Below are 13007 nucleotides of genomic sequence, written 5' to 3'. Positions count from 1 at the left end.
TAAATAAAATTTAGAAAGTATTATTCTAAAGTGAAATGATAAGTGGACATTGTTTTTAAAAGTTAAAATATGTTTTTTGATTTAATATTGTAAAATTAAATAGGGTAAAGTTAGAGTTAATGTATAAAATATGATGTAACATAACATTTCAATTTTGTTTTATATTGTATTCGAAAGTTAAAAGAAATTTTGCTATTCAGATTAAGATTTTAATTTTTTTTTCCAATTTTTTTTTATCTGCAACCGTAAAACAAATATGATAATTATAATTTGAATGTGTTTTTGATTGCACTTTGTATTAAAGTCGTACAAGAAAAAATAAAACTTTTAAAGAAGAGAAAGTTTTAAACGCGTCAAAGCGCGTCTCGTTCTTCAGATCACTCCGCCTTCCTCTGGACCGCAGCACAACGCGACGCCTCCGCCAACTCTCCATCATTCTCCCTAAGTCTCAACAAGTTTCAGGATGACTCGTTAAATGTGGCAATAATGTCTGAAAGTGGCGACGTTGAGGACGAACACCTGTTCCTACGCACGGTGAGTCACTCATTGTTGGACTTAGTGATGATTTAACTGAATTAAATCTCTTTAAAAAGTTTGACAGTCAGCTAAAGTTGTCAAGGAACGCTACAACAGCAAGCTAGTTCTCATTCATTTTAACTCTTTATTTTAGGTTATAAAAAATATCCAAATTAATTTTATATTACTTAAACCCCGAATGTCTATGTTTTAATAAATGAATGTTATACATTTTCAGATGTTTCATTTACAGAATCTTTATAGATTTTTCTTTGACTGAACCTTCAAGTTTCACACATTATTCTTGATTTATTGTCCACAGTTTGTGGTGTTCCCCCTCATAGAACACCTAACATGGCATTTAAGACGGGATCAGGGAGCACTTGTTCTCACAGCTGCTTATCTGTTGGTTTTGATAAAGAAACGTCAAATAAAAAGTGTCTCTGTGGGTTTAAAGAGATGCTGCATCTAAAGATAACAAAAGCAATTTGTATAAACTTCTACAGGGATGTTTTTTGGGAAGCTGTGCGTTTTTTTTTTAATTAAAGTTTGAAATGTCTGTGGAAAACGGATAGTAAGAGTACAATTCTAAGGCTAAAAAGTCCAGGAAAAGATTGTTAAAACACCAATTTTTTTTGTTTTTCTCTTTCTAAAACCAGAAAGAAAAATAATGAATCCCTAGATATCTTTATTGCTCATCATTTTTATAAAACACCACAAATCCCTTCTTAAGTGTTTCACTCTGCATTCCCTAAAAATAGGCACTTAAATGTTAAAATCTGTGCTTATTAGGTTAAAGATAAACATAAAGGATTGACTATTGGGTGATTGTGAACAGGAGGAAAGACACCTGTAAATGGTCATGATCTTTTTATCTCAGATCATAAAAGGAAACCCCATGAATGTGTCAAGAAAATGTAACTTTGAGAGACAACAATGTTGCAACAATTGCCTTCAGACATTTAGATAAACACCAAAGAGACACACATACTTTTGAAAACAGAAATGGACAACATCGTAAGATTTCAAGTTTGTTTTCATCAAACATGGATGCAAAGGAGGTCTGCTGTGTCTGCTTAACTTTGTAGTAGAACTAAAAACACAATATTTGACATTTAAATTAAGTGAAAGAAGAAATGTTGCTTATAAAATAAAACAAATTTACAGTAAAGATGTTCGTGACAATATTCTGTTGAATAATCTTTTTTTACTTAGCGGTACCGTTTTTATATAATGTGTATATATATTTATGTATTTTTATGTATTGTATTTTTTATTCAATACAATCATGGATTATTTTGACATTTTGCAAAGGAACCGTAATAATAAATCTTCATTAGATAGTTTAGACATGATCTGACGTATCCACTTTCCAATTAACACTTTCATCCTACATGTCCTCGGTATGTGGGTAGCTCATTTACTCTTGATCTCACGCGAAGCTCTAACAGGGTTGGAAATAGTTTTTGACCTTTGCATGATTAATTAAAACACTATATTACAAGAAAGATGTAAATCTGAAAGAGAAGAAACAAAAAATAACTTTCTGCTGACCTTATGCCTTTTCATTACTTCATAAATAAAAAATAAATAAGAACAAAACCTAAGTAACAACAATGAAAGAAAGATGTGTACCATCTTTGAAATTATAAATATACAGTAGCTTCAAAAGGGTTTATTTTTATGTTCAATTAAATTTTACAAGAGTTTATATAAAGACTATTAAAATGTTTCTATTTAAGTGACGAAAACATCTTTTCAGATTATTATAAAAATTCTAATAGATAATAATTGAGTATGTACATATTTTAAAAACAACAACAGAGATTGGTTAACCTCATTAGGGCCACACAGAAACTGGCAAAGGGCCCCATAATGGCCTTTGGCCAGGTTTTACATTGAAAAGCCTTCTGCTGTATATTTTCACTATCTAAGAATATTTTTCCAAATAAAAGATGGTTATGAAGTTACTGTGTGAAAGTGCATCAGCGACATCACAATATTTAATGGTTGAATTTTAATTTTTTTATTGAAGTTTTTTTTATTTATATTTGAATTAAATTATTGTAATAAATTCACAATTCATTACTTTTATTTACACCTTGTGTTTAATATTATAATTCTAGTAATTCAAAAATATTTTAATAATAAAATGTAGCCTTTTAAATGAAATATAAAAAATATAGCACTATTAAACCAGCCTTCATTAAATTAAATGGTTAAGTTGGAAATGTTAAGTTCTTTCAGTATTCTGATATACTCCTGTAGTAGTGCAACATTTGGAACACTATATTTAAGTCATAATGGCACTATCTTGTCATCGGGTCTATTTCTTCCACTCATGTCAGTATCTGGGTCACGTGGTTGTGTCCTGGTGAATGCAGCGTACACATGATAGCAGGAGTGTCAAGAGGGTTGAATCAGGGGTCGGTCGACGCCGTGTCTTCCCAATATGGTGGTACACTGTCGGGGGTGCTGAGGTGTTGCTCCTCAACTCGGACATAAGACATGATTCCTTCCTCTCACAAGTTCCTGAAATAGATCTGAGGTCTGATTGCCGTGCTGCTGGAATTGAAATGAAGATAAGATAGAAAGTTCTGCAGCAGCACATCAACAACATCTGCAATATTCATGGCGAATACAAATAATACAACTCGGTGTCATGTTTTCTCTCTCAGGGAGACGAGGTGGTGCTGCAGAGCACCTTCTCATCCCAGGAGGAACATGTGAAACTGTGTCTGGCCGTGGAGGGTTTTGGCAACAGAGTTTGCAGCTTGCAATCCACCTCAAACTGCAAGGTAGGAGCCACGTCTGCCTGAGTCTTCTGCCAGATGAACCTGGTTTTGTTTTGGAGGAGAATAGTTTGTACACAAGACAGAATAATAATCAGGGATTGTCTGCATATAAAAGCTGCAACAATATTTTGAATAACAAATGTCAACCATAAAAGACATGTTATAAGGAATCTCCTTTTTTATTAATCCAAAAAACTAAAAAATATACAGCATATATACTCTTGTGTAAAACTCTATCACAAAAGGGGCCAAAATATTTGTATTATCAGTCCAAGTCTCTGGCCAAACAAATATACATGTTTACCTAACGGGAAGAATGAGTCTGATTTTTATATTCTTTTTGTTGATAATTAATAAATTATCTTTATTATCTCTATGTTTGTCCTCCTTCACCAAACAGATTCCAGTTTAACTCGTATTGTTAAAGGTTGAAGAAAATGTTGATGCACCTAAATATTGTGATGCTGCATAGCTATTCGGTTCGCAAGCTACTTTTTAAAAGATGAAGTCCAAAAGATCTACCTTCATCAGATTTGCTCAACATAAACAAGTACAAACTTTACTCAGAAGACTTGCACTGAATGGACTGATAATCAATCATGTTGGCAGGACAAGCCTGACGTGCATAAATAAGTAGAGTCAGATATTGCAGTCAAGAAAGTAGCATATTTCCTCATATTTGGATACTTTTCCTCTGAGAGTAACTTCCGAAAGTGTCATTTATAGCCTGTAGTGTCAAAATATCATCCTCCACTGCTGAAAAGTTCAGGTTCTCATGTACTAAGAATTGCATTGATTTGAAATAACTGGCTTGAGATTGTTTCTGTGACTCTCATAGCGAAGATTTGAAGAGATCAATCGAATATGATTTTGTTCGCTATATTATTAAAACAAGCAAATAATTCCTTCTCGTTTTTCTGAATTGCGTAAAAAGCCTGTCAGGAAATCCACACTTTTTGCTCTTTTTATTCTTGACACATATGAGATACGTTCGGTGGAAAATTCCAGCTGCAGCATCCGTGACCTTATCCTTTTCAGGACCGAGCATGAAGCTATGATTTATTTCCTTTTGTCCACTTTCAATTAGCTTTTCTTTCTTTTTAACCTCTTCAGATTCATTGCCTTCAAAAATCTACTCTCCCCAGATATGAAAGAAAAAAAAATGTCATGTCAAAATCTTTTAAACATAAAGAGAAAAAAGAAAGAAGAAGTTCAAAGCATTCACTCCCACGACAGCCAGGCCTATGTTTTCGTTGTCACTTCTTCATGTCTCCCTCTCTTCCCCCACAGAACGTACCTCCAGACTTGTCTGTGTGTGGTTTTGTCCTGGCCCAGTGTCTCTCTGTGAGGGCTCTGCAGGAGACCATCGCTCACAGCCAGGACTCGGCTGCCGAGGTGATGGCTGCCTTAATGTCTTTACTGTGACAAACCCCTGTGGATGAGTGACGCTTTAATCCTTTCATTGTGACTCTAACAGTCTCCATTCATGCTTTCATCTTTCTCATCGTATTTCATATCACATCGAAGCTGCAGGATGAAACTGGGGGCAGTCGTCGTACTCTTCTCTACGGTCAAGCTGTTCTGTTCCGGCACTCTTATAGTGGCATGGTGAGTCAACCAGAATCATCTATGGAAGGATATCAGTGACGTCACAATATTTCACTCTTTAATTAACATTTCGGTTTAATAGGGCTGCATGATATTGGAAATATGCGCAATATTCAATATTTTTGTCTTGCAGTATCGATATTAATGCGATATGTTTTTCTTTCACCTAAAAATGTAGCCGCGTGCATGAGCGAGTACTGTAGCAACATCAGAGAGGAGCTGCCGGCGCTTTGCGATGTCACCAAATCATTAATAAATCCCACCTCCTTGTACACGCACACTTAAAAGTTTATACTTGTTTGGAAGTTCTACGATCTTATAAGAAGAAAACTGAGACGAGATGAAAAGTTGTTAAAATATGTTGCTTTAGCAAATGCGGTTGAAAGAGATGAGTGACTGTATCACTAGTGTTTGAGTAACACTCATAAGTTAGTCTTACTTCCGTGTATATACTGTATACTATAAGTCAGCCGGCGCGATAGCAACCTAGCCTAGCAAGCTGCGCCGCATAGCTCACAGAGAAACGTAGACGATAACGACAACGAGATGTAGAAGTACAAATTGACAACTTTACAGACTGTGACACTGATTGGTCAAAGTGAGCATTTAAGAAATGCTTGATCTATGCAATAAAAAATGATAAATTATTGTACATGTTTTCGATATGCATATAGCACATGCCAAAATCACGATATCGATATTTTTTCGATATATCGTGCAGCTTTACTGTTTAACAACTGTGACTTAATTTCTTTCAATTGAAAACCTTTTCTTAAGTGTGTTATTGTTTTTTAAATGATTCAATTCAATCATTTCTATATTTAAAAGTTCAAATGAATGCTTTTACAAACAAATCTGAATTTTTAATTCCAATAATGCAACAATACATTTTCTCTAAATTCAATATTTATTCAATTATAATCTTTTACATTCAATATAACATTTATATAATAGTGCCACAAGAAAATAGCAAAAGAGTACAGAGCTACTTGATCAGCCAATCATGCAACACGCAGACAATGTCACATATTTTTTAGTTTGGAAAATAGTCAAGTTTTCTAATTCAATTATCAATATAGAAATTGAATCAGTTTATTCCAAAATGAATTCATTGCATTTAAAACAAAGTTTAAATACAAATTTCAACCATTCAACATTCCAAGGCACTGCTATACCTCCACACAAATCAGTCATATAAGTGTCAGCTTCTTTCGTTTAAAATCCTAAAATATGTGTTATTTTCTTAGTTCCTCTGCTGCTTGTCCACCTCTTTGTCTTCAGCTGATAAACTTGCTTTTGATGTCGGCCTACAAGAGGATAAAGCAGGTATTGACTTCACTTCAAGCTTTGTTCATCCCAAATTCAAGAACCTGTTATAGACTTGATAGCGGATAGCATGTGATTGATTTAAGTCCAAAATTGATATATGACACTTGAAAATTGAAGCTATATGGATTGATAGATAGATACTTTATTGAAGGAGAAATTCTGTTGTCTAGTTGTTGTTTGATTATAGTTGAAAATTGTATGATTATTGTTGAAATTTGTTTGATTATTGTTGAAATTTGTTTGATTATTGTTGAAATTTGTTTGATTACAGTTGAATATTGTTTGATTATAATTGAAAATAGTTTGATTATGTAGAATTAAGTGTTATTCTATAAGTTTACGATCGTATAAAAGTTGAAACAGGCCATCATAAGTTGATGGTTTGAATCGAACTGAATAAACTGGATCATTAACTTGTGTTTTGTGTTTGTGTGTCAGGAGAGATGTGCTGGTGGACGGTGCATCCAGCGTCCAGACAGAGGTCAGAGGGCGAGAAAGTTCGCGTGGGAGATGACCTCATTCTGGTCAGCGTGTCCTCGGAACGATATCTGGTGAGTTCGGGTCAAGAGGTCATTTTTTGCGACTGTTTTTTGCTCATCTGATCTTGTCCTCCTGTCACATCTCAGCATTTGTCTTCAGGTTCCTCTTCAGACAACAGGAGTCAACTGGTGGTGAATGCAGCTTTTCATCAGTCTCTCTGGAGTGTTGCTCCCATATGCTCCGGAAGTTGTGTCGCACAAGGTCCCTTTTTCCTCTTAGTATAACCATGAATACTTCATCTGCGTTGAACCTGTTCTCTTGTGCTGCTTGTAGGTTACCTGAGGGGCGGCGACACACTGCGTCTGCTCCACAGCCACAGTGACACATGTCTTACTATTCCCTTCTCGCCGCACGATGAAGAGCAACAGAGGTCAGTCAAATACCATCACATATCAGCTACATGTGACATCCTGTATCCTGTACTCTCATCCCTAATGTAGGATAATGCATTACGAGAGTGGATCAGTGGCTGGTCATGCTCGCTCGCTGTGGAGGCTGGAGATTCTACGAGTCGTGTAAGTAGAACAGGAAATGAACGACAGATATGATGTCGAATAATATCATGATTGTCTCCACGGTTCATTCTACATCCTGCCCAGAGTGCATCCATTTTTGGTTTCAGCACTGTTTGGGATTTTAATCTAAAGTTGATCAGATTACAGTCTTGTCCACTCAGAGAAGCATCAGAATTTATTCATGAAGAGTGTGTAGCGCTGTGTGGCTTATGTGTTTCAAAAATTCACACAAAGCGAAATAGACTTGCTGTAAATGTGACCGTTTGACTTTTATGGGGGCTACATAAAACAGTCAGAGTTCAACTATAAATTGATTGTTTTATTTATGAGTTGTTTTTTCTCTTTATACTTTTCTTAAAGGATTTAATTTTTTTAATTGTCCATTTTGTCAATTTTTCTAATCCCTAAGAATGAGTTAAAAGACACAAATGTCACAGTGCAGAAAATCCGAGAAACTGGAAGCAGAAACCGTCTCGGAAACAAAAGACATTCAACGCATTTAATGAATAAAATCAACAAAAATGTGTATAATCTAAAACATTTTTCCACAAGTGAATAAAAACAAAAATAGAAAGATCCAAAAACTGGAGGCAGGGGCATGTCAAGGGAGATGGGATTCACATGAGCAAACACTAAAAAGATAAAAAAAAATACTTGCATGAGTAAACTAAGCAGGCTGACAACATCCGAACTGAGGGATAAAAACAAGACATGATCACCTGCCAGGAGGAAACCACAAAATAAAACTAGAATTGATGGAAAAAATGAAAGAAAAAAGTAAATACAATTCATAAATCACCTTAAAACTGAAATAACTCTATAAACACATGTTTATATTTGTCCATAGCTCTATAACAATTTGGATTAAAATAAAATTTATAATACGAATTGTAAAAATACATTTTAGCTCTTTTTGTTTATTTTATCCTATTTAAACATTTTTCATTGTACCTTTTTTTGTTGTTGTGGTCCCTAACAACAGTGACAGTTTATGTGGCCCCTGGTGTGGCCTATTCTTTATAAAGTGTCAATAATGGTCTTATTGTTACTAAAAAGTAATTGATTTGGACACTTTGTTTGATTCAGTCTCTCCTGGTCATATGTTAACATGTATAAGATTTTCTACTTAATTGACTCAGGAGAATAAAAAATAGCTGAGAGACCTTTAAAAAAAAGAAGTTTTTCCCCCTTTTTTATCCCTTTCCTTTACTCAACTAATTATTGATTTAATTGTTAATAAATGTTCTGTTGTTACTTCATTGATGTCGATTCATTATGTTGATGTAATTGTTGTTTATTGTAACAATCATTGGTGCTCTTGAGAGCAGAGTAAAGATAATTGACAGGTGAAACGGTCAAGAGCAGAACAATACAGCAAATGAAACCACCCAGTGAGCTGCCTTACAAAGTGCCAGCTTTATTAGTAGACAGCAGACAATCCTTAACCATTCATACACACACACACACACACACACGCACACACATACACACATACACACATACACACATACACACATACACACGCACACACACACGTTTTTTGCATGCTGCTAAAGTGAGGAAACCTGTGACATGTTGACGTTCCCGTTATTCATCTTTTGCTTGAATGTCAGCGTAAAACACCTTCATGCATATATTCATGAACATGACATGTTTTGACTGATTCAACTGTGAGAACGATTTGAAAATCACATTATTAGCAATCTAGGATCAAGTAATCCGTAAAACCTCTATGCCGGTTTTCCAGAGCAACATTGGACTTTATCACTCTGATCCAGGTACACCGTTAATAAAATGAACAAATATGGATTACCAGTGATCTAAATAGAACAACAAATCACGAAAACCTAAGTAAGTAAGCAATGGTTACCTAAATTAAGAATGATCAAGGTTAATCTCTGATTGGTTTTTTTAAGATTAATTATATAAACATTGAATAATATAAAATATATATATATATATGTTTTGTTATTCAAGTGGTTTATTTCATAGGGACAAGATCTAATTCAATCTTATTTCAGAATCCTTCTTTATGTTTTTACAAGCCATTTTCAAGATTAAATCCGAACCGATAATCAAACTTCAACCAGATTCTCTTTAAACAACTGGCCCTCGGACATTTCGCACGATGATCCATGAATCTTCTCAGGTGGAGCAACAGACACACTGGATGGAGGCATCCCTTCAGACTCCGCCACGTCACGACCGGCAGGTATCTAGGCCTCACGGAGGAGAAAGGTCTTCAGTTGGTCAATCAAGATAAAGCCGACATCATCGCCACCTCCTTCTGCTTCCAGTCTGCAAAGGTGCCGATTTTAAAATATTTTTATATTGTAACATTATCACCTGTTCAAACTTCCACAATCTCTTCATCAAGGACAAAATGGTCGCTGGCCTGAAGGTCAACGCCGACGGCATGGGCTTGGCCGAGATCAAGTATGGAGACTCCATTTGTTACATCCAGCATGTGGACTCTGGGTTGTGGGTTACATACCAGACGGTTAATTCCACAGCCACACACATGGGAGTCTCTCAGCGGAAGGTAATTTGTTGTTACTTGACTGATTCAAGATTTGAAAGCTGGTTTATATTCTGAAAAGAAAACAAGTATACAAACAAGTTGAAAAGCAGCAAAATTACATTCTTGGCCTTCATTTTTCATACATTTTTCATATTATATTTTAATAAAAGCCGGTTGTCGTATTTAAATGTTTCTTTTTATATGAAAATAAATAACACAGTTTGTATAAACGTTATATGTAGGGCTTAACAATAAAAGGATGACATTATATGTTAACTTTTAATTGATAAACAAATGTAAATCAGAGTGTTACTGGGCCTTCTGTTATCATGAATGCATGAAGACAGTCAAAATATCCAGTTGGTATAAGCATGCATAATGATATTTTATCAGGAGAACTCAGGGCCCTCAAAAAGCCCCTCAAATGCTTGTCAAGTGCACATATCAAACCAAAACTGCCGACAGAACAAGAAAAAGTGTTGGAAAAAGAATGTTTCCTGGTCAAATGTTTTTTATTTATTTATAATATTATACCTCTTTTTATCCAACACAGTTGTATGTCTTGTTAAAGTTGTAATTTTAATATTGTGAACATTTAAATAAATGATAAAATAAATAAAACCTTTTTAGATTTACAAAAAATGGGATTTGTTTTATGCTTGTCACAGAAAATTGAGAATTCTTCACCTGATAATTTGTATGCATTTTATAAAAGATAGATAAATGCAACCATTTGATGTTTGATCAAACTTGTGTAAGAGACCAAAAAGTTCAACCTAAACCAACTTGAACCAAGTCAGGGGCTGGACAATTATGTTTTAAGAGGCTCCAAAAGTGTCTGCTTAAGTTGTAGTTCCTGTTGTCTTGATGTCAAGGTGAAGAACATTGATCTTTTGTTGAAAAGTTCTTGACTCCTTTGGTGTCAGTTTTATTTCTTTGACATTTTTATTTTAACCTTTTATTTAAGTACAAAATACATATTTGAAAAGAAAAGAATAAAGGAACAGGAATAAATAAATAAATATCAAAAAAACTCCTCAGGAAGCCCCCACACAACTAGATACATTTCAACATACATAGTGTTAGAAAAAGAATATGGGTGTGAATCTCTGTCCAAAAAGCTTTGATCCCACTGCAGCTTCAAAATACTTGCCAATGACTTGTTCCATTATACCTGAATTTTTGTTGTAGATGACAATTTTTTTCCCAGCTCTCATTTGTGATCAATATATCTCCATCTTTTTCCTAATGCTACTTATTATATATGTTCTCTTGTTTAGATTGTTGAATGCCTTTGTAGAATTAATATACTATTTTATTGCTATTTTCTGCCTCCAATAATGAGTATCTCTGATATGAGTATCCTTTTTCACATGGCTTTTTCCAAATTCACCAAATTTTGGTTAGAGTAATTTCTGACTTGTAAGTACAGTGTTCCCGTTGTTTATCACTGGACATACGTTTTAAAAATAACCAGCAATAGACAAAATCTGTGTAATAAGTAATTATTATACATGTTTTAAGGCCGTAAAACCCCTAACCACACACTTTTTATACACTTTTCTCAGACAGGAATTAACATTTTGTCACAGTTCTCTCTTATTTAAATTCTATAATTCAAACTTTAGCAGACCTTTTGAAATCCAATTCTTAAATCTGCCATCCTTTTTAATAGGCATAAAATCTGTCAAAGGCAGACCACCTCAAGATCCTCGAGGAATCCCCTAGGTGGCATGATTTGACCGATTTTTGCTAAGATTTTAGAAAAATGCTTGTAGACGTATGATCTGCAACCTTGAGGTCGTCCTGTAACTTGTGGTCTGTTATGCAAGCATTTATTGGAACACCAATGGACTACAATCTTCCAAATTTTCCAACCTGCAGCATATGAATTTGAACCGATCAGGGGCCTCAACTGTGCTCCGCTCTCTATCTCAATTGCAGTGTTTTATATCAGACCCTGGGTTTCTTTCCTTCCACATTAATCTTAAAATTAATCTGTTCCATCCTATAAATTGTTTTGGTGAAATTCTGACCGGGAAACATTGAAAAAGATAAAGGATTTGTGGAAGAACATTCATCATGATGTAGTCTATCCTTGAGCGAAGATTTAAATAAGGTATAGTTGCCCATCTTTGTAAATCCAACTTAATTATTTCACTCAAAGGGCCATAGTTGATGTCATACAGTCTAAGCAAGTCTCTAGGCAGTAAAACCCCTAAATATTTGATGAATTATTCCCATTTCCAATTATACATAATCCTGATTTCTGATGGTGTTATAGTTCAGTGTTAGAACTTGGGTTTTATCAATATTGATTTTGTAGCCTGATAATAGACTGTATTCTTTTAGCGTCTCCATCACTTTGGGGAGTGTCTGAGTCGGTTGTGTTATGGTCAACAGTACATCATCAGCAAACAACGCAAGCTTTTGCTCCCCCATAGACATCATGACCCCTTCAATGTCTGACCTTATCTGGCCTTATCTATTGACCCAAAGGTTCAATGAAAATGGCAAACAATAGTGGTGACGCACAACACCCCTGTCTTGTTCCTCTCTCCAGAACAAACGATTTTGTTAAAGCCCCATTCATTTCAATTCTAGCAGTAGGTTTTTTGTACAATAAGGAAAAAATATCAATTATAGTTTTATGAAAGCCAAATTTTGACATAACTTTATATGAAAATTATCAACTTACATAGTTGAACGCCCTTTCTGCATCCAGGCTTAGTATTACTGTTTCCAAATGTTGATTCCTGCTAATCTTATAATGTGTAATGCACTTCTGATGCTACCTTGCGTTTGTCTATTTCAAACAAACCTGTGGTGTCCACATGAATTAATTAAGGTAATATTGGTTCAATTATTTTTGTTAGCATTGGGGGTGAACAGTTTAAAATAAATGTGAAAAACATTCCCTGGGCAGTAATTCCCACATTCCATAGTATATTTTCCTTCTTTGGGAATGACAGAAATGATTCGTCTCTCCATGAGGAGGGAACTGTTTTGTTTTCTAAAACCCTGTTAAATGTTAAATTATTTTACAATTATTTCCCGTTTGCAGATCGTTTTTTAAACATGAAGAAATAGTCAATGCGAAAGTAAACATTATGAGCTTCTGACTACCGTAATGTGTATATTCTCGACTCTTTGGGTCCACTCTCTCCCAGTGACAATAATTCC

General features: G+C 34.7%; 2 protein-coding genes across 2 annotated transcripts in view; both read left to right on the top strand.

Moving 5' to 3' along the window:
- Positions 1–486: 486 nt before the first annotated feature.
- Positions 487–7228, top strand: LOC148069806 (ryanodine receptor 2-like). The gene is made up of 8 exons (XM_087803306.1): positions 487–534; positions 3195–3314; positions 4602–4697; positions 4839–4919; positions 6167–6245; positions 6687–6799; positions 6875–6989; positions 7062–7228. Exons 1-8 carry the CDS (start codon positions 487–489, stop codon positions 7226–7228), a joined length of 819 nt encoding a protein of 272 aa, XP_087659432.1.
- Positions 7229–13007, top strand: part of LOC148069805 (ryanodine receptor 2-like) — a 78855-nt gene continuing 73076 nt past the window's right edge. The window contains exons 1-3 of the mRNA XM_087803305.1: positions 7229–7303; positions 9453–9609; positions 9681–9845. Coding sequence (XP_087659431.1) covers positions 7233–7303; positions 9453–9609; positions 9681–9845 — 393 coding nt within the window. The 5' untranslated portion in view covers positions 7229–7232. The remainder of the gene's footprint in view (positions 7304–9452; positions 9610–9680; positions 9846–13007) is intronic.

This window comes from Callionymus lyra, chromosome 11 (genome assembly GCF_982586985.1).
Source record: "Callionymus lyra chromosome 11, fCalLyr1.hap1.1, whole genome shotgun sequence".
NCBI classification, from domain to species: Eukaryota; Metazoa; Chordata; class Actinopteri; order Syngnathiformes; family Callionymidae; genus Callionymus; species Callionymus lyra.
Note: the sequence above shows the minus strand (reverse complement) of the source record. Positions and strands in the feature narration are given on the sequence as shown.

Excerpts from the sequence above, each read along its gene's own strand:
- LOC148069806 (XM_087803306.1), top strand. The coding sequence starts at position 487 with ATGTCTGAAAGTGGCGACGTTGAGGACGAACACCTGTTCCTACGCACG. Across the intron at positions 6,246-6,686 it reads CCTACAAGAGGATAAAGCAG|GAGAGATGTGCTGGTGGACG; the intron begins GTATTGACTTCA and ends TTTGTGTGTCAG. Across the intron at positions 6,990-7,061 it reads CGGAAGTTGTGTCGCACAAG|GTTACCTGAGGGGCGGCGAC; the intron begins GTCCCTTTTTCC and ends TGCTGCTTGTAG.